We start from the raw sequence: 26,726 nt of genomic DNA on the forward strand, positions 1-26,726 counted from the left end.
GCAACTCCAGACACTTTCGGATGACACTGTTTGTCTGGATTCATTTCAATCTAGTTTCTGGACTGGTTTTGCAATGAAAGTGCCTTCTTGATTTTTATTGTTGTTGTTGTTGTTGTTGTTATACATTTGTATACCGCTCCACATCTAAACAAATTCCAGAGTGGTGAACAACAAGAGATAAAATGAACAGAAGATAAAAAGAACGAAGCATGATATTAAAATTATTCTTTAAAAAACAGTGCCAATAAAACCAAGGCTGATCAACCAAAGAAGGCTTCCTGGAAAAGAGTTGTTTTCAGGAGGTGCTGAAAACAACACAGTGTTGGCACCTGCCTGACCTCCAGAGGCAGGGAGTTCCATAGAAAGGGAGCCACCACACTGGAAATTCTTTTCCAGGTGGACTTCAGTTGGGCCATGGGTCCATGTGGAACCACCAGGAGCAGGTACTCTAATGACCTCAGTGATTGGGCAGGTTGGTAAAGGATTACCTGATGGATGACCTATGCCAGGAGAATGATAGGGGGAGTACAGCCCTTTACTTCTTCTGGATGTCCCCACGTCTTTCAATATTTTATTTTATTTATACCCTGCCTTTCTACCCAAAAATGGCACTCAAGGTGGCTACTACTAATCATCACATCCTTCCATATCATTTTGCCGAGGTGGAGATTGGGGGCTGTTCTTCAATTCCCTTTCTACCTGGTTGGCCATTTTCAAAAGATGGTGCTGAGGAGCTACTGCTCTGCTGCATGGTAGCTTATGCTATGGTGTGCTACAGGGCATCCACATGAAACTACTGAGTGATGCTACTTGGAGATTGGGGGGTGATGGGTCATCGGTATGCTGGTCTTAACCTTGAAAGCCCTAAATGCTCCAAGTCCTTTAGGACCGTTTTCGCCCACATGCACCTTCCACTGAGGCCCTTGTTCATTTCACAAGTGAGGCAGGTAGTGAGCTAAATTAGGGCCGTCTCAGTAGCGATACCCCATCTTTGGAATGTTCATCCTAGGGATGCTTGCCTGGCGCCAACACTAATGTATTTCTGGCACCAGGTGAAGACCTTTTTATTTGCTCAAGTCTTTTAGATCTGCTGTTTAGGTTCATTATTTTAAACTGCTGGGACTCTGGCTTGTTATATTTTATCTTATACTGCGCTGCAATTTTTTATGTTTTATTATAAACTATTGTTAGCCACTCGGAGACCTTGCAGGCTGAAGAGCAGGATACAAAGAATCCTAAATATATATAAATAAGTACTGTATTTAATATATACCTACAACACCATTTTTAAAGTGCCTTTTGTAGAATTAATGCATCACAAGACCAATGTGATACTTTAGCAATTAAATTAGGAAAGCCAATGTCCAGATAAGCCTCCTATCACAACAACCCATGTTCACTATCACAAAATATTCTACTGGAGCAAAAACAGCAACAACACAGCCACCCTGGCTATCAGCAGCTGTGTTCACTGCAGTTGCATGGCAGCTAGTGATAAGGCTGTCATTCCTATTTGCATCTATTGTCAAGCTACACACTTGCAAATGTCTGATTTGTCTGATCTTGCATATACAAGAACATGAATAAACATTAATGAAAGATGCTTATAACAAGACTATAGTTATGTGAGGGCTTGATGAAGAGGAGAGGCTTGGAGGATGGACACTGGGCTGAACCACAACAGAAGGTTCTTAGGACTATATATCAGGGGCAGCCATTTCGCCAGAGGTATGTTAATCCAAAGGTGGAAAGCTTTCAAATCCCCATCCAGCCACAGAGCTTACTTGGTGACATTGGACTATCTCTCCACTATCTCTCACCCTAAGCTACCTAAGAGTTAAAAAACCCTACCACACCAGTAAAAGTGAGGGAGGGCAACCATGTACACTGCTTACAAATCTTTAGAGCAGGGGTGCAGAACACCTTTCAGCCCAAAGGCTGAATTCCATTTTGGAGAATCTCTTGGTGGCCACATTCCAGCAAAAAGCAGGGATGAAGGCAAAAGGAATGGGTCCAAAAATACCAGTGCATTTTAGCTTAAAGCTCTTACTATCTGTAAATAAGCTTTAGGAGAGACATTTCAACTTTTTACAATGGGGAAAAACTGCATAAAAACCAGGAAACCATCAAACAATCAGTAGTTTTGAGAAAGGGGGTTGGCCAGGTGAAGGGAAACCCCAGAGGGCCAGATGTGGCCCACTGTAAGGCCAGATTCAGCTTCCAGGCCTGAGATTTTGCATCCCTGCTTTAGAAGAAGGCTGGGATAAAAATATAATACATAAAAGTTCATGGTCTGCACATGGGGTCTTGGCTACTGGGTACTGGGTCCGTATCAGCCAAGGGGATCTCTTCAGTATCAGGGTTGACCTGCAGCTCCTCTAGGGGTTGATCTCCCTGACTACTTGAGCCACATAAGCTCTCTGGCACCTCCTCCTTGTTCAGGTCATTGCATGAGGCCAGGGTTATGGCAAACGGGGGTTTGCGATGCAGCATATCACAGTTCAGAAATAACTAAAAAGCCCAGCTCTGCATATAGATTTTCCCTACACAATTCCCTGGATTAGAGATGCAGGATGAAATCCTGTGCATGGGATTACACATAAATACATGGATAGCAGTCCATGTCAGTCTTTCTGAATTCCATGCATAACAATGCACAGGATTGGAGGGTTGGAGACATTTTATGGAGCAATAAAACACAAGCAAAGCGAACAATGAACTAACCATTCTGCTATATGACTTCATACATTTGGAGTTTATACTTAATACTGTAAACACAGGCAGACTATAGTACCATTTCTATCTTAAAGTCTGTATTTAATTGTAAAATAATCAGACCAATATGTTTTAACATGCTTAGAACCTAGCAATGAAATTCACATTTAAGAAAGCAACTTTAAACAAAAAAATGAAAGTCATGATTAAAACCAACCAGGGAATTTCCTTGCTGAAATGTGGTTTAAATCAGTCTCCCATGCGTAAGTATTCTCAACCAATTGTCTATGGGGTGGTGTAGGGTAAATGTGATGTGGCGGGCTTCATACTGCGCAGTAAACAGATGGTTCTGTATCTGTAGCCAGAGTTTGGGACTGCAATGGATAAGTTGAGATTAATCCAATCAGAAGAGTTCCATGAGAAAAGGAATGCCCCACTTTTATTGGTATCAACATTTAAGTGCTTCTTTGTCTATTTTTAAGGGCAATTCCAGACAGAAAGTTCTCAGCACTACAAAATCATTACTTTTCTGCTGTAAACTACAGGGGATCTAGTGCTTTTTTAGCGTGTGCACCTCACTATGTTCCATCCACACTGTGGGTGGAAGTTAAATGGGTAGTGTTGTCCACTCCCCTTTCCCCACCCCTCATGGTTGCCATACATTCCTTTCTTCCAACATTTTAAAGGATCCTTACTTCCAGGTAAATATCTTTATGATGGCCTGTAAGTCCCATCAATTTCACTTTTAAATACCAATTCAGGGGGATTCCCTGCACCCATTGCTACAGTTATAGCAAGGCATCATCCAGGAGTAAATCATCCATGTGCTCAGTCCCGGCTGCAGCTCCATTCCCTGACAGACTGAATATAATAGGAGGTCTGCAGGAGGCAAACCCCAGGCAGGAGCCAAATTTCATCTTTTGCTGTCATTTGTGTGCTCCAGTAAAAATGCACAAATACATGTTGTTGTTTTTTAAAAATTAGTGCCTCTTATCACAGGGCTAGACCATTGTAGCTAGTTCCAGGTAAACATGCTATAGATTGGGCTGTAAATCCCACTGATTTCCCCTGAGAAGGCACCATGCCTAGTCAATTTCACAACCCAACCTTGTCAGACAACCCAATCTAAACCAGTTTCATAATCCTAGCTAGTCAGTTCACAAGGCAGAAAGAAAATTTGCCAGTTTGATTTTTCCTGCTAGTTAGTGGGCTCTGCAACTGCTGTTTTAACATAAAGTCTCAGTGCCCCTGCCCCAGACTCAGAGCACAGATAAGCCCCATTTTAATTTTCCCCCAATACATTAATTTTGTTAGATCAAAACTGCTGTGTAACTACTCAATCGTTTGTAAAAAGAAGGAAGAAAGAAAATGGCACAGCAGAATCCCCTAATTAAGTAGCTAATTGCAATGGGAGGTAGGACAGCATTCCTTGCAAGAATTCCTTGAGAGAAGGAATTCAAGAATTCCTTGAGAGAAGGAACATTCAGGAAGGGATCAATTAAGGCTCTGTTGAGAGCCATGCAGATAGAGGTAGAAGTGGGAGCTTGGTTTAGGGAACACAAAGTGCTTTCCTTTACAATTTTTTTTTGAAAAGAAAAGATTTTAAAAATCAAGAGGAGGCAAAACACAGGAAAGGAGGCTCTTTAGAGGAATTACCATGCAGGACATGAAATGATTCTGCAACTGGAAATGCAAGTCAAGCAATAAGGAAAGGAGAGGCACGCCCAACAAGCCATCCACCTTCCCCAGAGACAACTCCCCTCCACTGTGGCCATGTTTGGACATCATTTTAAGCCATGGTGGCTTAAAATGCTACTCACAGTAGCTTATTTTCAAAATAGGTCACGATGTCCTGCCACACGACTGGGCTAATAAGCTACTGTAGAAGTTTAATAAGCTACTGTGCATAATCTGAGTCATCCCCCTGCCCCCCGTCTCACTGCAGTCCTCCCACCCGAGCAATGGTACTGTTCCACCCATTGACAACTTCGCAGCAGCCTGTTTTAACCTTCCACAATATCCCAATGAGAGGGGAGAGGTGTGGGGTGAAGTACAGGAGCTTAATTCAGTGCTTCCAGCATCACCCCAGCATGTGATGCCAGCTCTAAAGTACTGGAAGCAGCTCTAAAGCACTGGGAGTTTGCAGGATCAGGACCAAACTTCACACACAGCCTCCCATAGTGGGGACGCGCCTGACGCACCATCACAACCCTGAGTGTTTACTCACAAAGGAGAGGAAATCCTGTGGGCACCAAAAAGGGGGTGGCGGCTATAAAACCTCAGAAAACAAGCTCTGCAGGCTGGAGCAGAGCTGCCACAACGGTTTTGACTGCTCTTGCCAGGCAACTCTGTTGGCTGTTAAATAACCCTTACTGCAGACCATGGGTTATCAGGGTGGCTTATTTGGCCAAAATAAGCCATCATGGATTTTAAAATTCCCAACACATGACACAATAACCAACAATGGGTTAAATAAGCCATAGTGGTTTATTTAACCCATCATAGCTTATCGTGTCATCCGAACCCAATCTGTGTCTCAGTTGTGCATTTTCTTACCCACATCTGCAAAAAAGATTGTCCTTCTATTCCGCTCTTTCCCCACTTAATGGGTTTTCTGCATTAAAAGAAAAGGCAGGGGACATGGGCGGGGCAGGGAATAGGAGGGAAGCATGGGAGGATTACAGGAGTATGAAGATGTCATGCTGACTCCTTGTACAATTCTGTGAATGAGGCTGGGTGTCTGCACCTCATCTTGCAGCATCCTTAGCTTCAAGTTAATTTCAACTTACAGCCCAATCCTGTGCATGTTTAATCAGAGAGTAAGTCCCACTGAATTCAATGGAGCATTAATTATTGTTGTCTTCAGGCAAGTCCCTCCTCTACTGTAATTTACTTCTGTAAAATGGGAATATGGCCTATTTCATAGGGTTGCCATGTGGACAAACAAGACATGCGGTGCATTAGAAACAGCATTGCGGCCTTAGGGCACAGTCCTATGCCTGTTTAGACAGAAAAATCTCTACAGCTCCCAGCATTCCCCAGCTACCATGGATAGCTAGGGAATGCTGGGAATTATAGGACTTTTTTTCTGTCTAAACATGCATAAGATTGCACCATTAGTTATTTTCCCTCATCCTGTCTTCAACACCCCTACCCAACCTCGACTCACTCGAACCCATTTTGTCCGAATCTTCTCTTTGTACATTCCTTTAGCAAACATTTTGAAAGATGCAATGATTTAATAAGATCATTTGGAAATACTTCTTTTGGAGAGGGAAAATGGCCTGTTGGAAGAGCATACAACAAACAAGCAACCTGAACTATACCTTAACACCTGCAGATCTTCTTCAGAGTTCTGCAGCTCATCTCTAAGACGACGCCAGCGCAGCAAGGCTTTCAGATCCTGTTGCTCTTTTGCTTCTTCAACTGGCAACTGCTTGGGAGAAACCTGCAGTTCATTGCCACTTGTTTTCTCCAATTTCTCAATAATTTTCTGATGGAAAATCCTGCCACCTGTTGTCCTTTAGGCAAGACTAAGCAAGGACAACAATGGATGGCACCATCTTCCATTCAGCATCCTATTACTATTACCATTAATAATTATTATTATACAATATATGTTCAGGCATTGTGCAGAACACAGTAATGACATGGGGTGATTCCAGATGAGGCTTTTATCACGCCATTGCCCTGCCTCATCCACGGAATATTGCCACAGTCAAGACAATGTCATCTCCCACTCATAACCCTCCTGTATTTTCTCATTGCTTCTTCCATATTTTTTTCTTACAGAAGAAAATCTGTTAAGGAGAACAAGTTGGAATAGCTGCATAATGCCTTCTGGTTGCTAGGGCTAGAAGCCCTCCATCTGGAAGCACCCATGGTCTGTGCACAAATGGAAAGCACTTCCAGGAATGCATTGGGGCAATATTTGCTTCCAGTGGCAGCCCCTTGTACCTAATTGGATGCCACTCCTTGATCTTGGGGAATTCTGGAACCACCCCCGATGACCCTTTTCAGGGGCATGTGGGGACTGCAGTTGGAAAGAGGGAGCAGCACCATCATGTTAAGGGCAAAATAAACAGAGTAAAAATCAGTGGCCCAGTTCACATGTAACAAAAAGCCACCACAGGTGAATTTCCCCACAGGGTTTGTCGATATGGTGGTGGCTGCCATTTCAATATTTGGGGTGTGGCAGGGCCATAGCGTAGCTTCTTGTTACGTGCATACCTGGCAAGGGTGGGTTGTTGGGGTGGTTGACAAACCACCTGCAACCTTAAAACAGCCCATGGGTTCTGAGTGGCTGGTGAACCACCCTAACAACCCACCCTCGCCAGGTTTGCATGTAATGAGAAACTGCAGCCTGCTCCCACTGCACCCTGAATATTAAAAATGGCCACTGCAATGAGAAGCCCCATGGGGAAATTAACCCACAGTGGCTTCTCATTACATGCAAACCAGGTCAATGTCCATTGATTTTTACTGTATTCCTCACTACCTTCAAAGCCTCGTTGCACAAGCACAGAACAGAGTACAAAAAGGGTTTTCAATAGGGGTATTAATTAATTAACAAATTCAATTCGCATATGAGTAAAAATAAGAGTTCTGAAGCACCATTTATTTGTTTTTAAATGATGCACATGTATCATAACAGATATAATCTTGGAAGAGGCATTCTTTCTATATGAGCGAAAAGGGAAAACGCATTCTTGTTTTTATATGTTCCTGGATTTTAAAAAATCGTTAAAAAAATCTGCAGCCTGATTAATTAGGGAGCACCTTTTAGATGATTAACTGTTTTAACTGATTACAAACAACCAATTGATTGATTAAGCACTGTAAGCCTTGTGTTCAGGGTTTGCCCCTTCCTGTACCTTTAGAAGAATGTTGAGTGCCACATGGATGCCTGCACTGTGACACTGTGGATGAGGGATAACTGTGGATGAGGGATAACTGTGGCAGACTGACAACTGGGTCACTGGTGGGTGACAGTGCCCTTCGTATCTCCTTTGCTGAATCCCACCTCTTCAAGCTAGAGGCAGAGGAAGGGGCTATACTGAAGGAAAGCTGAGAGAGAGGCAAGATAAAGGAGATCTTGAAAAAAATTACTCGAGGGGGCAGAGGGGGAATCAGACTGGGGGTAAATCAATTGAAAGAAAATTAGTTTGGGGGGATCTGGCTGGGATTTGAATGTTTTGGGATAAAATAATTGGAGAGGAATATATTGATCTGGAAAGTTTTTTGGGGGGGTTAAATTAATTGCAGCTGAAGAGGAAATGGGGGTAAACTGATTTGGGAGGAAGGAACCTGGAAAGAAATGGGTTAGATTTGAAATTTTTTTGGGGGGGGAAATTAATTAAAGGAGAACTGAGGGGGGAAGTAGAGGCTGGACAGCCATCTGTCAGGGATGCTCTGACTTGGATTCCTGCATTGAGCAGGGGGTTGGACTCGATGGCCTTGTAGGCCCCTTCCAACCCTACTATTCTATGATTCTATGATTCTAAGTAATGTTAGGGGCACAATTCCACCACTGCTTTATACCAGTCACTTTCTTTCAGCCTCAATAGTAAGCCTTCTGTCACATGGATGTTGTATTGTGCAGCAGCACTTGTGGGGGGCGAAGGAAGGGTTTGATGTTTAGAGACTTAGGCTCCCCACTGAAAATCTCATATTCAGGTTCTGACATTGGGCATGTCACTTCACTCTACCAAGCATTTTGTTTCCATCTAAATGCATCTCGGAAGCTTACAACAGGTCAATCAAGTTTCACTGTTGTTTGCTCCAGCGTTGAATATTTAGAGGTTCTATTTGACTTACATGGCTGACAGGAGAAGCTTCTATGGGCAGAGCTGAGTTTGAGGAGGTAGGAGAAATCTTGGGTTGGTGGAACTGAGGAGAGGTATAGAAGGAGCTTAGCAGGATGGGTGGCGCATTTTAATCCAGTCCCTGTAATGAAGTCCTGTAAAAATTTCAGTTCTAATTTGTGTAACCAACAAAAACACCTAGTATATGTATAAGAGAACCAGGAAAACTTGGGTAGACATCACCATAGGCTGGAACAGATTTTCTAGATGCCATCTTTCAAAACAGCTGCTGCCAGATTTTGACTGCACCTATTTCAATTCCTAAAGCACTTACAGACTTCATTCTGGTGTCTAAATATACATTTTCGCAGTCAAGGAAGTCAATTATAAGGTTCTTAAATTCACATGGATGTTAGATTTTACTATAAACAGGTTTCATGTTATTTATTAAATAAAAATTGTCATAAACAGAAAAAATATGAAATTCTGATTACCTGATATTAAATGTACATTATTACATAAATTTCTATGTTTCAGGTAGAGGGCCTCTGAAGAAAAATGGATGGTGAATGAAGACTTGGAACTAAACTTGCATCTGTTCATCGGGAAGAAACCAAGCCTCATTTGATCTGACACTAAGACAACAGTTACCACAAGTATAAATGGAAAAAAACAAATACGGGAAGCAGCTGACATTAGAGATGATGTGGTTGTGAAAACACTTAATTATGTAGCAGATGAGGACGAGTTTGTGTATCTTGTCACTAACCAATGGCACAAAGCATACATTTTGGAAAAAAACTCTTGATAAAACAGCTGAACAACAAGATAAAGAAGAAAGCAAGGATGAAGATTTGGTGAGCAGTGAAACTGCCACTGCTGGAACAACACAAAAAACGAGGTCAACAATTCCACCAAGAGCACCTCTGTCTTTAGTTGTGCCATCCACGCATGTAAAATGTATAGTCTGTGGACAGCACAGTCATAATGCTGTGCAGGAGAAGTTTCAAATAAGTGAATCAGAAAGAGCAAATTTTTTTTAGCTGCAGCCACAAAGCATGTTCGGAAGGATATTTAAAGTTGTATGAATATGGTATGAGAAATCCTGAAGACCGAAAAATAATTTCAGCAGAAGATGTTGCCTTTGAAAGAGGTAATGAAATTACTGGCCCTAAGCTCAAAGAAGGATGTGGTTTCACACTGTCGGAAATCCATGATCACATAAATAAATTGGCTGGAGAAGACATAATTAGAAACAACTAAGTTAAACTTAGCCTATAAAATCATTATGGAGAAGACATAGGCTTCAGTTCATCTGACAGTAAAGACAAGTCCTTAATGGCATTTTCAGCAAATCTAGAGATTGACACAATAGTCTGACGCACACTAAAAGCATATAACATCAAATCAGCTGCAAAGGATATCAGAGAGGCTTTAAAGGAAGATTTTTGGACTTACAGGCAGGTTTTGTGATTCTGAAGAACTGAAGATGTCTTAGATGGCTACTGAGACGTCAGATCAAATGTTAATGTTTTCATCAGCATTTTTTAATGTTAAGAAGTGACTACTAATGTCAAATTGTATTACACCCAAAGATGAACTCAGAGCACGATCCATCAGAAAAGGGGAATTATGATGATGAATGTAATGAGGAACAGGGTACTCCTACCTTCACTGAAAGAAAAATGGCTGTTTGTGCAAAGGTTATCTACCAAATACTGTATTATTCTCTTCATTGCGGAAAGAAACAGACACCTCTTCACGTTATGGTAGGTCATGTGACAAGTGCAAAAGTAGCAACTTAATTACATGCATGAACAAAGCACAGTGAGCTACAATGAATATTGTGAAAAAGATAGCAATTAGCAGCATATGCTATACAAGCAAGTGGAGATGGAAATACACCATTGCCAAGCCATTTTGATACCGACAGCTTCACTATAGCTGCCATTGACAAGAGATGCAAATGTCATTTAAAGTATGTGGCCTACACATCGTCATCATCATTAAATTTATTAAGTATTGTAAATATTACAGAGTATTGTAAATGTGGAGAACAATCTAAAAGATTGTAGTTGAAGAGATAAAAAGCAAGAACTATTGTCACACTTGTATTCACTCCACCCTGATAATTTATGCGTAAAAAAGTTATGATGAGTGTTTACATATACCAAATGTATGCCTTTGTTTGAATAACACTGACAAAATTCTTCATGTTGTGTACTTTACTACTTCATTGTATTATGTTCAACATTTATTTTAATTAATAAATAACATGAAACCTGTTTACAGTAAAATCTAACATCCATGTGAATTTCAGAACCTTATAATTGAATTTCTTGACTGCCAAAATGTATATTTAGACACCAGAATGAAGTCTGTAAGTGCTCTAGGAGTTGAAATAGGTGCAATTAAAATTTGGTGAAAGCTATTTTGAAAGATGGTGTCTAGAAAATCTGTTCCAGACCATGGTGATGTCTACCCAAGTTTTTCTGGTTCTCTAATACATATACCAGGTGGTTTTGTTGGTTATACAAATCAGAACAGGAATTTTTACAGGACTTCATTACAGGGACAAGACTATATAGGACCCCCACTTTTTGGAAGAAGCTTACTCCCAAAGACTACTGGAGGCAAATCAAAAGGAAAAAGAACCAGTTTAATCACAAAAGATGCAGATAATGCAGGAGGAGAAAAATGCATTTGTGAAAGCAGCAAAATGTAGCCAACTTCTCTAATCTTCTAGGAATTACTTACTATGCAACGATAAAATATAAACAAGGGGCAAGATAACATGTCAAAAATAGCTCTTGAATTTTTGGAAGATCAAAAGCTTACTGCCTAGGAGCACATGACTTGCATGCAAAAGGTCCTTGGTTCAATCTCCGGAGCTCCAGGTAGGATTGGTTGGCTCCTGTCTCAAACCTTGGAGAACCACTGCCAGTCAGTGTGGGCTGGCACCTTCCAGATGTGTTGGGACTACAACCCTTACCATCCCCAGTTATAGCCACTGGCCATACTGTCTAGGTACTATGGGAGTTGTAGTACCAAGACACATCTGGAGGGTACCAGGTTGGGGAAGGCTGGGGACACAGTAGTGAGCTTGATGAACTTGGTCAGACTTGGCATAAAACAGTTTTCTATGTTCCTACCCTGATTTTAAAATACACTATGAAGTGGGGTGCTCCAACTCCTGCAAAACCAGTTAAAGGGAGAAGAGGAATCCCACTGGAAGTGTTAAATCCAGCTAGTTAATCATTTTTCTATTTTCTTTAACTAAAAATAAGTTAAATGAACATTCAAAAGAGATACCTGGCATATCATGTCAGTATAATAATCTTTATTATACATCCCAGCCTAAAAGCCAGAGGATGTGGAAGTTTTGTCCTAAACCTTTCTGTCTTCTTGATAATATGCCTGTTTCACAACCCACAAGAATATTTATAGTTTATATATATAAGAATGAATTATAGGCCAATTTGTTAGCTTATATATGAACAACTAATTTTCCACTTGTGGTAAAGAAGGTTTTCATGCCTTTATTTATGCTTCACCTGCAGGGATGTGTGGGCATGGTTAAATTAGTGCATAACAAAATTACCAGTGAGTTAAGAGATAAAAGGAAGAACAAATACATTTGATAGTTTTGCAAATTATTTCAGCTGCCATCCCATTACATTTATATCTAACTGACTTCCCATATTTGGAAGATCATCAGGTGCGACCTCATGGCTAAAGGCATGATAAATTCATGGAGTTTAAGTCAGTCATTAGGACAGCTACAAACAGAACCTTGACCTGGTTCGCACAATCACTTGACCTGGTTCGCACAATTAAATACCTTATTTAAGCCATGGCTATCTGAAGCACCTGTGGGAACCAAGTTGCTTCTTCAAGCCCTGGCTGCAGCTTGTCATGTCATTTGAACCCAGGCAGCAGTGGTTGTTTGAGGGTTAAACAACCCTCAGATAGCCCATTATCTGTTGTAGGGGGTATTGAGGTTTGTTTAACCCTCAAACAACCCCTGCTGCCCAGGTCTGGACAACAAACCATGACAACCCCAGGCCAGGGGCTGAATATTCAAAATGGCTGCCTGTCTGCAACACAACCCACCCTGGCTTAAATAAGCCATGATGGGCTGCACTGATCATAGAAACCATCCCGTATATCTCCATTTACTAGAGTTTGAGGACAAACAGAGGGTTACTACTATCTTATCACACTAGCGAGATTCCTTGGGGCCTCAGGCCAGGCAATAGCCACATTCTCACATTAATTTAAACCATGAATTATGGCGTAATAAACCAGAATGGTAATGAGAAGCATGCTGATGCACATTGTCTGTTCATTCCTACTTTGCCCCTCCCTTCATGTAAGCAAGTAAACAAACCAGGAAAGGGAGAGCTTTGTGTGATGTCTGAACCTGGTTTATTGCAAATAAACTAGGATTTGTCAGCCAACATCAAACTCTGGTTTAAAGGTCATTCATGATCCTGGCTTATTTGGGCACAAAAAACCATAATGCTGGGTTCAGACATCACACAAATCTCTCTCCCCTTCTTGGTTTGTTTACCTGCTCATGCAAAGGGAGGGTTGAAGCAGGGACAAATGGGCTGCATGCACCAGCACACGGCTCATTCACATGCTGATTTATTGAACCATAAAGTATGGCTTAAAGTAAGCGTGGGTAAACTTCAAGCTTGCAGGATCTATTTTGTGTTTTTCTTTTACTAGAACCTCAAGATCCACCCGTCATAGCCAAATGCATAAGACACACACTTAGAATTTAAAAATTTGGAGCCCAGGGATTTGTTTTGTGTACCAGAACTGAATGGCACTCACAGTCCTTCCACACACAAATCCATTTCTGCTTACCCCAACTTCCTTCATTCAGCAGAATAATTTAGGGCAAAGTGGGGAGACATGTTGTTACTACTATTGTTAAATAATTGAGAGTCAGAAACCCTTGCCAATCTACTACAGATCATCCAAAGATCTACCACTAGATTCAGATCTACCTTCTGCCCACCCCTGGCTTAAAGTGATGCAAACGTGGCTGCTGTCAGAAACAGAGTGTTGGACTAGCTAAACCTTTGGTCTGATCCATTAATAGAAAGATGCCCTTTTTTTTCCATTACGAAAGAGAACATTCAGGCCATACCTGTTGTGCTGCTGACCAAAATGCATCTTCGATGTGAGTGGCGAAACCTTCACTTAGCCATTCTTCAGTCCAGTCACGTGCACCAATGGCCAAGCCAAACCAGGCGTGAGCAATTTCATGGCACAGGCGTGTTCCACCAAGGTGGCTTCCTCCAGATAATGTGCTCTGTGACAGGAAGATGATGTGCGGGCTGCATAACATGAATGAAGAACAAAATACACGATGGACCTGTTATAGCATGCACTGCCTGGTTATAGCAATATGTAGACTTTATTAGCCTTGTCAGCCTGTTATTACTGTATGCATGCTATGTCATGACAGTTAGTTTATAGCTCAGACATTTTAGGAATTAAGTTGCACTTTATTGTTTTCTGGCAGGCATTCAAGCAAAATATTCTGCCAAACATTTGTTTCATATCGAACCATCAAACGGCTATTACCTGTAATAAGTAACTTAAACCAAAGTTTTATATTTTTCAAATTACAAGGCTGATTTATTTCAATGGAAGCATTTATGCTTAAGCCAAGATAATAAAAGAAGGGTAGGTGTGAATACAGAGTATAGGTATTTCTGACTAAATGATCAAAGCAACCAAGAAAAACAAAAAGACAAGGGGGAAAGCGTCTACTCAAAAAGGAACATTATAAATGCTGAAAACTGTAAGCTGTCAGGATAAAAAAAAAAGGGGGAGAAGCAAGCCCTTAATGAAATGAAAATATGCAGTGGTATTAAGGAAATGTCTGTAGATTATAAAACACATTTGTAGATGAGTGGGATCTTAGATTGTGTGGGACTCCATATGACGGAGTATGTCTGCATGCTGTGTGTGCACGAATATTGTTTTAACCTAGTTACAGAAGTGGGAGCTGGGGGGCGGAATGCTACTGCAGCAATACCACAAAGGAGTGGAAAAGCTGCAGCAAAAAAGAAAAAAAGATGCATTATACAACTCTGAAAATATCTCTTCCAGATTTAAGCTATAGACTCTTCCCCAAGGTAAAATCTATAAAGTCATTTCTATGGACCATGCAAGGTCTTTTTTGCCTTTGACATGTTTTGGGGAAAAGACTTGGGATATCCAAAGATATGCCATAGGCAATTCTGTAAAACATCTTAGGAGGTCTGTAGAAATGGCTAAGGATGCTGTATCCCTGATGGCAAGCGTGTAACTGAATTACTTGAAGCCAAGTTACCTGAAGGACCACGTTTACCATATATGCCTGTCTATATGCTTGGATCACTGTCTGAGGCCTTACTTGCCTGCCTGCCTGCCTGTGAGAAGAATTAGGATGGCAGGCACAACACAGATGGCCTTTTTAGTAGTGGCCCAACGTTCCAGTGGAACTACATCAGGCCCCATCATTGCAGGCATTTAAACAGTCCCTAAAGACTCATTTGCTTACTGTTGCCTTCTCTTAAATAAGGATTTATTGGACTGGTGAATATATGATGTGATTTAAGCTGTACTTATTTTTATTGTTTTTATTAGGCTCTATGTTATCAGTTTCAGTGCTATTCTTGGCTCTTACTAGTTATTCACCTTATTACCATGGTGTTTTGTGGTTGTAAAATTTATTGTTGCTTATAGATTATAAAGCTACAAGTTGGAAGCCACCTTGGGAGGGTTTTACCCTGAAAGGTGGTTTATCTTTACCCAGATAAAACAATACATGTTTAATTATTTCATGTATCTGTGGTGCTTTTCTTATCCTAGTTACACAAGTGACCTTCCACTACTGAAAAACAGCTGTGGAAGGAACCTGTAACAATAACAGGTTCTTGTTATCTCTCCTTTGTTTGAGAGGGAAAGAAAGAGAAGTATTTAGAGAAGGGATATGCCCATGACCCAAAGAGGCCACTCTCACAGGGATTGGGGCTAAAGAGAGTCATTTATTTGCAATACACAACAACTCAGCACCAACTCCCACAGCTTGGCTCTCTAATAGTCACGCTTAATAGTCAGCTGATTTATCATCAGACTCTACAACTCTGTCTAAAAACGGTCACCAGCAGACCTCTTCGTCCACGATCTCCTGTCCAAAATGCTTCCCACATTCTGTATGCCAGCCTTTCCCAACCTGGGTCCCTCCAGATGTTTTGGCCGACGAGTCCCATCACCCCTGATCATTGACCATGCTGGTTGGGGGTGACGGGAGTTATAGTACAAAACACCTCGAGGGATCTAGATTGGGCAAGGCTGCTGTGAGGTATAAACAAAAAAATGTATGCTTTTGACAGTTATTTCCTGGCCCATTTTAATTTACAATTTCCTCAAATCCCAGATCAGGTGGCTTATCAGTCATGCATATATGAACACGGAGGATCTCATTTTGCTACAGCTACTTTTCTTAAATAACCTACTGAAGTCTTAACATTGTCACTTTAGCAAAGACAGCACTGCTAAGTTGGAGAGATAGTGGTATGTGTGAAACGTGGCCTTTCTCACACTTTGAATTACATTCCAGGCTAAGATCTTTTAAAATCATACTAATTAGGAAAGTCAACATTTAAGAACAGGACCTTATTACTGATGTAGTATTGTTTGCTGATACAACTGAACTGTGAGTGTGCTACTAGAATTTTTTTTTAAATTGTAGAACTTGGGATGGGGAGGGAAGACAAGTCTTGGGGGAAAAATAACTAAAAATGTGATGCATTATTATGGACTGTCCATAACCATAATAATACATATCTATATCATCATTCCACCCAATCAACATTTTGTAACTCTTGTTGTAATCTTTATTTTAATCAGTATTTTTCCTCTACAAATAAATCCATTGACTTCAATCGGGTTATTTTTTATAAATTGCATGCATGACTAAGATATTCTGTGCTCATATACAAATGATATGACAGTGTACTTCTTGTCTGAAACAATGCAAGCAGCAAAACTGTCAGTAGACTAGTCATTAAGACTAGTAGAATGTTCAAGTTCTTTAATTCACAGTTTGGGATGGGGATGAGTGAAATCATTCCAGAAAGTGAGCTTTTGACCTGGCTCACAACTTCTCAGCAAGATGTCAGCTGTGAAGTCATACGCCCTACAGTTATGACTTTTATATAGGGGAAGTGCCTATATCACAGGACACTTGACTATCTCTTACTAAATGGTATGACATGGCATGGAAGTAGTCTTGCTTGGGCCATGACCACTGCAGAAATATGCCAACTAGCCTCTTCCTCACCTAGTTGAGTTTTACAGAGCTGCTGCCATACTTTCCCTCATATTGATGTAACTTAATGCACAGAGCAAGAGCCATACGGCTAGAAGAGGCATGGCATATCAAGGGCTACACCTCATGCGGTAAATTTCTAGGGAGGTAGAGCCTTTTTGCCATGTGCATAAAGTGAATATGGCCTTAAGACATTTCCAAGATATACTAATCCATGTTCCAAAGAACCTCTATTATCCAGCCCTACCCTTCCCTCAAAAAATATGAACACCCACACTTCCCTTGAAACAAGTTTATCTGTCTGGATCTGCCTGCAGAGTCATGTTTTTAAAACAGTGGTTTCTACTGAAACACACACACACATACACACACACACTAGCCATCCAGAAATTCAGAAAAACAGGTCAGATGGATTTATATCAGAGAATATCACAAAAGATACCACAAGACACACTGAAGCACTAGCAAAGGTAGAGAGTCACTGAGAACAAAGAGCAAAAATAAACAGCACCTCCCCAAACCTCCACCGAAACCAATGCAAATTATTAAGAACATAAAAGGCACCAAGGGGAAAAAAGCACAGAAGCTACAGTATATAATGAGACACTCCCTTTTATTACAAAGCCTCCGTTGAGAAGAATAACTGTGCAACTTGGGGGTACTGCCTTGGTCATTTTTAAGTAAATGACCCCCTAATTGTGGTGTATGCAGTGCTACAAAGAAACAGCCCAGAAATGTACCAAGTAAATAACATTCCAGACATACTGCTGGCAGCCTTTTGGCCATTTGGCTGAAACAAAAGTAACTTCAGGCCTTATAAACAGACACACAGAAGGGTTTGCATTTTAAGCATCTGTTGTATTAATATGAAGAAATAAGGCAGATATTATATTTTCAAGTACTTTTTTTTTATTCACACACTTAAACAACAGAAAGGTCACATACTGAAAAAATGTGCCTCTTATGGGAAGACAAAAGAACCAAAGTTGCACGCATGTGCATAAACACATGTGAACTGCACTGCAATCAGGTCGCAGGAACAGAATTTCATTTTAAAGCACTTCCTTCAGGGTTTGGAAAGGATTATGTGGGCTTTATTCCCACTCAAGCCTCAGAAGTTTCTCTTTATTTCACTCACCAAAGTCAAGTAGGATGCCTCTCCAGCTCAATATCCTCAGCAACTTATAGATGAATTTCCTAATTAGGTGTCACCACAGCGCAGCAAAAGGTAATTGTTTATTTTGACACAAATTGTCTAAAGAACTGGACATATTCATTCTGTATTACTTCCAGTGCCAGTTGATTTTCGCAATGATGTGCATGGCCTGGTACAATTTCATACTTGAGACACAATCCAGAGAACTGCATGACAAATTCTGCAGCCCCATTCGTGTTTTTTACTTTGAGGGCTCTGTGTGAGCACGTATATCTAACAGCAATCCATGTGGGCTTCTTTTGTTGCTATTTTGTAATATACATAATATTTTATTCACTTTTGATATCACTTAAAAAAATAAGTACTAACTGCTGACTAAGGCAGCCTGGCCTGCCTAACTGTACCTTTCAGCTTTCTGTTAAATCACATTTTTTAAGAATTGTAACTTACCCCTTGAAACTTAATACAAGTGCAGTGTGTGTTTGCACTCTTGCACCTGGTAGTGTGTGGGGTGATGGATTATGTATCTGTGCACATGTATACTTTTCTCATGATGTCCTGTGTTGCCCACAGTGATGTGGGCAACATAGGATGTGTTGCCAGTATTTGTATGGGGGATTGCTAGGGTGACCAAGAACTGTGGGCAGGGAAACCATATTGATGATGTGAATGTTTTTGTGAGGTGTTTAACACATGTACGGTTCTCCCACTCACCACACAAATGGCAAGCTTTGAAAAATCAAATTTGCTATTCATGTGGTATCCAGAAATCCAACACATGTGGATCTCATCGTGGGTGACTTAGGGGAAAAGATCACCTTGTGATAGAAGAAAAGGTATTATATGAATCTGTTGAATTCTACAGACTCATACATGGGAAACCAGTAGCAAAAGCACCTGTACACTTTCTGTTGTGCTGAGGTTGTGACTTGTGCATCCTTATAGTGGAAGACCGATGTATAGCCACAACTATCAACTCCAGACTTCTCCTGCCACACCAGTTGTATTACTACATTTGGACAAACTACCATCTACATAATTTTGTGACAGTGGGTGCATCCACTAATAATGCTAAGCCATAATGCTAATCTGTGTTACACGTCAAGCCTCTGCAAATCCAAGCAAAGCTTTGGACTTCTGCACTTTCCCCCTTCCCTCCTGCATAGCCAGGGCCAGGGCTCCCGCCGAGTTTAGTTTTACTTTCCTTGATTCCGAGCTTGTCGTTACATAAAAACCAGGAATCGAGGTTTAGAAAAACTCTAGTTAGTTAAACAAAGCAGTAAAATAACTCAGGGTTTGCTGCTGGCTATTTTAGCAACTGAATAGGGCTTGTTCTAAACCATGATTCCTGGTTCGCAGGTAACAACAAGCCATGAATCAGGGAAAGTGAAACTAAATTTGTTAGGAGTCCTCCTCCCAGCTGTAGACAAGAAGGAGAGGGGAAAGTAGAGGGAGAGCACACAAGCCCGAGGCTTTGCTTAGATTCTCAAACTATACACAAAACACTCAATCCTGGCTTAGCTTTATGTTCAAACCAAACCAGTACCTTTAATGAATTCAAATAGTGTGAAGGGATTCTTTCAAGATGATCCCCAAGATGACAAAGTCTAACATAGTGTTTTTGCTCTCTATCACTCATTCATATCTTGGAAGATGTTCCTATTTTGTTTCCATGGGAGAATACCACTGACGCTTCTTGTACTTTGCTGTGGATGGGCAAACTCATCAGGCAAATATGACTCGATGAATGTGTTTTCTTGATGGGGGTTGCTGTTTTTTTTTGGAGGTGGCCTCTCGCAACATTCTTTTATGCATCAAACCGAAACTTCCTTTTAACATTGAAGTTGTGAATATAATCAACTCGCTTCTCTGGCTGAAGTCAAAACAAAGTAAGATTAAGATTTGACCAACTCTACCTACATTTATAAGAGAGTCTCAGGGTGTTATGCTTCCAATTTATAACACAGCTTGAACCCAAGTTGCAGGCAACTTCAAAAGCAGGCCAGAACAGGTTCATGGGTGGAGTAAAAAGGACTGAAAACCGCACCCAGTTAATAAAAACAAAAAACAAAAAATTAGCAATCCCTCCCAGAAAGTTGGCATGACTCCCAATACCCCCTATAAGAAATCAAATTAATAACTTGTTTTCTACATGTGCACTTTTGGTATACTTTTCAACTGAAGGGGTATTGTGGTGAACAAATCTAATTTGTTTTTTTGCATTGTTTGCTTGAAAAAGATGCCTTATGAAACCTCACCCAAGACACTGCCTTACATGAAAACCTGAGGGTTGATTCTCAGGATGGTTTTTTAGTTAATGGACACAAAAAAGATGAGAGTCCTCTAAGTGCACATGCATTCATTTCAATTTATGAGAACAAACCAATTCAGAAAACAGACAGGAATTCTCTACCCCCACTCCACTGATGTAAATACACACGTATATTTTTTTCCCTCAGGATCAAAATATTTTTTATCTACTGAAGACATGGAAATGCAACTTATTAGATTTCATTATCAAACTCTTCAGGAGCAACTGAAATTAAAACCAAGGTTTAACCAGTCTGAAAGTTAACTCTCTGTCAGCAAGTCAATACAACTCTGTTTCAAGACTAATATCAGGTGCCAATATAGTTATGGGGGGTGGAGGGAAATTGGATTATTCCCATGTACCACTTAATCAACCAAAACATCATAGACACATGAACTCAACTTAGTGTGCATGCTTGCTCTTTACTTAAACTTTTGGTTAACAAAAGACATAGCGAAAGGGCAAGTGAGGTCTGTGTATACAGAGGTAAGTTAGTCTGTGCTGGAAAAGGAGGCAGAGAGCTGACTTTGTTCTCTGCAGGAAATCTTATGGCACAATGAGTTGAAATTTAATGGGAAACAGGAATCTGTTAGAGTGTTAATGCTGTGAACTCTCATCTTATGCTTCACCTGTATACATGTGTAAATAAATCTTATATCACACAAATAAAGTTGCCAGTGATGTCCTTATAAGGAAACTAAACACCAAGTAAGCACTAGAACTCCTGAAACATCTCAATGATTAGAGTGGGTTGCATGCGCATAACAATACTCTGTATTAATATAAAAATATCTCTCTGTATTCACAACCATTAATGTGGTTATGAATCTCCACTTCACCTATAAACACTGAAATAATGGGTGGAAGGGACCACCCTTTATCCACCCTGATTATGACAACAGCACAGAACACAAGTAACTACAACGGACACAAGTGAAATGCCCTTCTCATCCTAGCTAGTTTTCTTGAATGTAATGCACTACATTTAGATAGCAACATTTTTTTTCCCCACACAAAGGAGGGGTAATTCAGTGTACTACATAAACAGTAAATTCACAACACTCTGATTTTAGGCATATGACTCACTTCAAAGTTAAAGGAAGTCATGTGGGTAAAGCTCACAGATGTCTCTGAAATGTTAGCTCTAAGCCTTTTAAACTTGGACTTCTATTCCAGTCAGCCAAAGACTACAGACAAACCTATTTTTGTTTCTAAAGCAATATCTACGGACTCTGCAAATTACCATTCCATCCCTTGGGAACTCAGATAACAATTTTCTTCTTATCTTCTTCTTCTCAGTCTGAGTACCAGCTTATCACTGATCTGTTTCAGCACATCTGATCTTCTCAGTCTACACACGCAATGCTGTGCATAATGCCCTGGTTTTCCACCAGTCCAAAAGACTGATGGAGTCCAGTCTACAATGGTTGGCTCCCTAGGGTTGAGTAGGGATGGAGACTGCTCCAACAAGAAAGTACTTGCTTGCCTTTTCCCAGGATGCTCCCCACATTCTTGGTTGCACGCTACATTGGCCAGCCAAGCTTAAGGTGTAAGAGAACTGTGTGAGAACTGTAATTGAATTGTAAGAGAATTGTGTGAATCAGCACAACAATATATATTCCCTGCAGTAAGCCAGTGGAAGTGGTTTACTGCAAGTTTCACAAGGAGAGCACCCTGGTTGCTACCACAGAGATGGAAAAAGACTAGCATGGTCCCCCTTTAGACATTCCCACAGCCACACAGAAGTTTTTATCCACACACCGCTCCTGTGCTGTTGGGAGAGCATTTAAAATGACCCAACTACATGTGCAGAACTCATCTCGCATAGCGGGAGATGCTCATGGAGAAGTGGCTTCCACACGGACAAGAGGATTTCTGAAGAGAACCTCAAGACAATCTGAATTTCCAGTATTAAGCTGAAAGCTAGCCACTATAGTTAGCAAAAGCAGCTACATTCTGCCCATATCGCCATGTTGACTTTGGCAATTAGAACAACAACCAGTCACCTTAATGCAAAGGTGCATTGGGATTGTACCTCCTTGGTTCATACAATAATCTGCTTCTCTCAGTGGGTTCAATGCACAAAGCACTGCTGTTGCACCACATAGGAACCCAGGAAGCTGCCTTATACTGAGTAAGACCACTGGTCATATAGCTCAGTCTTGTCCACCCTGACTGGTAGTGGCTCCCTGGAGTTGAAGATGCCAGGGATTGAACCTGGGACCCTATGCATGTAAACCATGTGCTCTACCACGAGCTATAGCTGTTTATCAGAATGGGTGCAACTCAAATGGTGACTTCAGTTTAATATTCTGTGTAAACACTGAAATAACTAACCAGAAAGGGCCTCTGTCATTGTCGTTATTTATTTTGAAGATCTGACTTTTAATTAAGGGGGGAAAGCTTTCTCTGCCATTGCAGAGAAATTAAGGGGGAAAGGCTTTCTCTGCCATTGCTCCTATCTATTGTACGAGCCATATGATCAAACAGCCATCACTACCCACTTAGGATGGAAATTTGCATTGCCCTTGTAAGCCTTCAAGTACTTTTACTAAATTGATAAACATGATAAATAGTCCCTAACAGGGTTTTCTGTTTCAGTCTGACATTTGTTACATTTGTCACTGATGAATGTTATTATTTGCTTCCAGATAGATTTGTGATTTGCAGTTTTCCATCACAGTTCTATTACTGTATCTCCTAGACTGCCTTCTATGTTTGGGGGCTAACCTCCTAAATTATAGTCCGCAGTTTCCCCCCAAGAGGGGAAATAGACAAACAGCAAGAACAGGCTATAACTGCATTAAGATCCATTCCCCCATTCAGTGATTGTCATTCACAGCACTGATTCCCACAAGTCACCACCAACCCCATGACAACCACCTTTACAATGATCTTCTTGCATATCAGATGTATATGCCAAGATAGTCTTGGTATCTTAAGCATATTTCTACCTAGCTTGTGAAACCTGGTGTAGCGTAATGGTCAGGAACAAAGGCTACCTGGTTAGGACGTCAAAGACTCTTTGGTTCAAATTTGTCTTAACTCACTAGGGCCCCATCTACATGAGCCTTTTACTCCGGGGCAGCTGCGAGTCGAGGTCCCTCGGGACAGACAACACAGTCACCACTTTGCAGCCATCTGTGGTTTTCTCCCGGAAAATGCAGATTTCCAAAGACGTGTATTGCCGAGATATTTTTCATTTGCTACGAGTTTCCCTGCAGTTGCAAACTGTCTGTCCTTTCTCCAAACCAACTTCACATTTTGCAGTGGGTGTGTTATAGGCGTGTGTAGTGCTTGCATCACTGCGATGCCCGTTTATTCCCCCCGTCCCTTCGCAGCTGCACAGTTACAGAGGCATAGAGAGGCGTTTTCATTTATTTAATCACACTTTCGCACATTTTTGCAGCTTTGTATCTTCACAGTGGTTGCTTTTGGACTCAGTGCCCAAGGGCCAGGGGGGGCAGTCTTGGGGGTGGACCAACTTCGCTCTGGCCACCATTTTGGAGTGATGGGTAGGCACGTACTGCTCACGCTTGTGAGTGCGAACCATCGCGAGACTCTCAGGCTGGGGAACTGACAAACAGATGGCATGGAAATGAAGGAGCACAGAACACCCACTTTTACCTAACAAGGGACAGACACAACAGAACCCCTAAAATGCAAAACAGCCACTGAAGCGTCGCACTCCCACGCTCACAGGACTGCACAGCTGCGCACTAAAGTATAATGGCAAAAAAAGGGCACAGCAGAGTCTATTAGGGAAGCCTGCAGTAAATCACGAGTGTATCCCAGCAGAAGCTAATTCGAAGATGAAATGCTGCGCAGTTGCAATGGTATGAAGGGTGAAAGTGATGCCATGTAGACGGGGCCTGGGTGGCTTTGGGCAAGCTCTCAGGTTCTCCTCCCCACCTTTAAGATGAGCATAATAATACTGATCTACCATACAGGTTGTAAGGAACACTGATGTAAATTATTTATAATGTAGAAGAAGCTCTTAAAACTGAGGCAGAAATTTAGGGATGTACGAAAATCACTTACCTTTCGGGGATTATGCTGATGGTGAGGGGGGAGGCGTTCCGTCCCTCCCCCCGGAATCCTCGCCGGGGGGGGGAGGCGCTCCGTTCCTCCCCCCCTCCGGAATCCTGGCCGGCTGGCTGTGCTCCGCAGCGATTCTGCGGAGCTGCCGTCTGGCTCCGCCACCAGCTGGACATCCGGCCGCTGGCTAGCAGGGACGCAAATGGCGGCGGCCGTAGCCACCGCCGTTTCCATCCCTGCAGTCAGCCGTGATAGGCTACGTAAATATTTACGTAGCCTATCACGGTGTTTTTTTTTAAATCTAGCCATGATAGGCTACGTAAATCTTTACGTAGCCTATCACGTTTTTTTTGTTTTGTTTTTTTTTAAACCTGGAAATGGCGGTGGCGGCAGCCGGTCAGAAGACTGGCCGCCACAGCTGCCGCCACCACCGCCGAACTGCCGCTGGAGCCGCCGCTGGAGCCGCCACCGCCGCCAGGAAGATCCGCCCCAGGTAAGTCCCGTCCCGGGGGAGTGGCGGGCCATTCCACCACCGATTTCGGGGGGCCGAATGTGCTGGCATTTGGCCTCCCCGATATCCGTGGCGGAACTTTCGTACATCCCTACAGAAATTTAAGGAAGAAAAGAAGCTTAAATGTCACCAAAGTTGGAAAGAACAAGAAGCTTCTGCCACTTCTTCAAGCCAGAGGGAAAGCCAAACAACTCTGCACAGTTATTAAGGGGAAAAAAAGCAAGGGGAAAGTTCTGTAGACCTTTAGCCTTGAAGACTACTTTTGACAAGCTAGCTAATAAGATTGCATAAAAGAAATTGAGGAATTCAAATTTGATTGAAGGGAAAAGTCAAGTTTATTCAGGAGAATGTTGAACTATACTTTTTGTTCTAATGCATCTTTATGATAAAGGCTTGGAGAAAAGTTTTGATTGCTCAGTATTTGATGCCTCAGTCGCACAAACCAAGGGGAAAGGAACAGGCTCCTGTATTATAAGCAAACTAAAAATATCCAAATACTTGGCAAAACATTTTTTCCAACAGAAAATAGAAAAATAACATTAAGAAAAGCATTACCAGGGCCTAACCTTATTTACTTCATTCAGTAAGTCTTGAGAACCAGACAGTAATTTCTTATGGCCAAGAAGAAAAATATATTTTTTTTCTTACTAGATCTCATCACATCAAATTAAACTTTCTTTTTGTACCAACAAATATTTCAGTAAGTAAATAGGAATATGGAGTTCTCAAACTGCCTGATTTGCACGCAGTATCTGTGTGGTCTTGCTGAATCTTCTGTGCAGTTTCAGGCAATGAAGAAATCAGGGACTAATTATCATCTGTCTTGTCTTTTTCTTCTGCATGAAACAAGCAACAAAGCAGCACGACTCCAGTGTTGTCCAAATCCATCTTGAACCGGGTCATTCTCTCAGTTCAGAGTCAGTTTGTTATATCCTTACCTTATATGTTCAACAGGTTTTATAACACCTATCTTAGATCTCCATTGCATAAGATATTTTTATAATAAACCAATCCTACAATTGAATGTTAGTCATGTTTGTTTTTATCAGCTTCCGCAAACCATATGCAAGCCTTCCAAGGTATAAAACAGAATGCCTTCCATTTAAGGAATTAGCATCTACCAATTCTCATTATTTTGATTAATGAGATACATGTTAACAAAAAGGAAGACACATAGGGAAAGGGAACACAGAATAAGCAACGGCTTCAAAATTATTTTCTTAGCTTATTTTGTGCAACAGCTACACAAGCCTTCCTTTTTATGCATGTCAGTCAATAAGATATCTGTTGTGTGTTTTGCACAAAGAACAAAGATGCCTTTATCGATTCTCAAAGTCTGTAGGACAAACCATTCATGCTGTCAAACTCCCCTAAAACCCTTTCAGCAAATAATAAAATCCATCAGTGACAAATGTCAACATGCTAATTTGTTAAAGAGGGAACAAAAGCAACATTCAGGCGAGGTGCTTCATTTCATATTATATCAGCCTTCCAATTTGTAACAACTTTACGGCAACCCACAGATTATGCAATTCTAAACAGAACTGTAGAACAACTACGGCCAGAAAACAATTTTTTAAACAAAATTGTGGGGGGTTAATGGGCCCAAAAAAGTCAAACTAAGGTCTTTACTTGCTCCTTTTCAGAAATATTGGTTTGAACATCTTAAAAATTAAATAGAAATGTAAATTCTGTTTGGAACACCCTCATTTATTCAACTGGAGGGGAAATAAGATTAAACAATAATATCATCAAAGAAAGGTCAATCTACTAAACAAGTATGCTTTGAAAATCAGATTTACCAGATAATGCTAGAGCAAAGTGCCATCCTGTATATCTTCTTAAGCAACTCT

General features: G+C 41.2%; 1 protein-coding gene across 21 annotated transcripts in view; it reads right to left on the reverse strand.

Moving 5' to 3' along the window:
• Positions 1 to 26,726, reverse strand: part of AOPEP (aminopeptidase O (putative)) — a 237,667-nt gene that overhangs the window by 153,125 nt on the left and 57,816 nt on the right. For 11 of the 21 annotated variants that reach the window (XM_084834128.1, XM_084834117.1, XM_084834125.1 and 8 more), the window contains exons 8-9: positions 13,681 to 13,870; positions 6,042 to 6,163 (exon numbers count right to left, since the gene is read on the reverse strand). In XM_084834128.1, the coding sequence (XP_084690254.1) occupies positions 6,042 to 6,163; positions 13,681 to 13,870 (312 nt within the window). The remainder of the gene's footprint in view (positions 1 to 6,041; positions 6,164 to 13,680; positions 13,871 to 26,726) is intronic. The other 10 variants (XM_084834121.1, XM_084834122.1, XM_084834126.1 and 7 more) reach the window with 2 other exon arrangements.

The sequence above is a fragment of the Heloderma suspectum genome, chromosome 2 (assembly GCF_057233095.1).
Source record: "Heloderma suspectum isolate Gila_16-S chromosome 2, 16-S_ref, whole genome shotgun sequence".
In the NCBI taxonomy this organism is placed as follows: Eukaryota; Metazoa; Chordata; class Lepidosauria; order Squamata; family Helodermatidae; genus Heloderma; species Heloderma suspectum.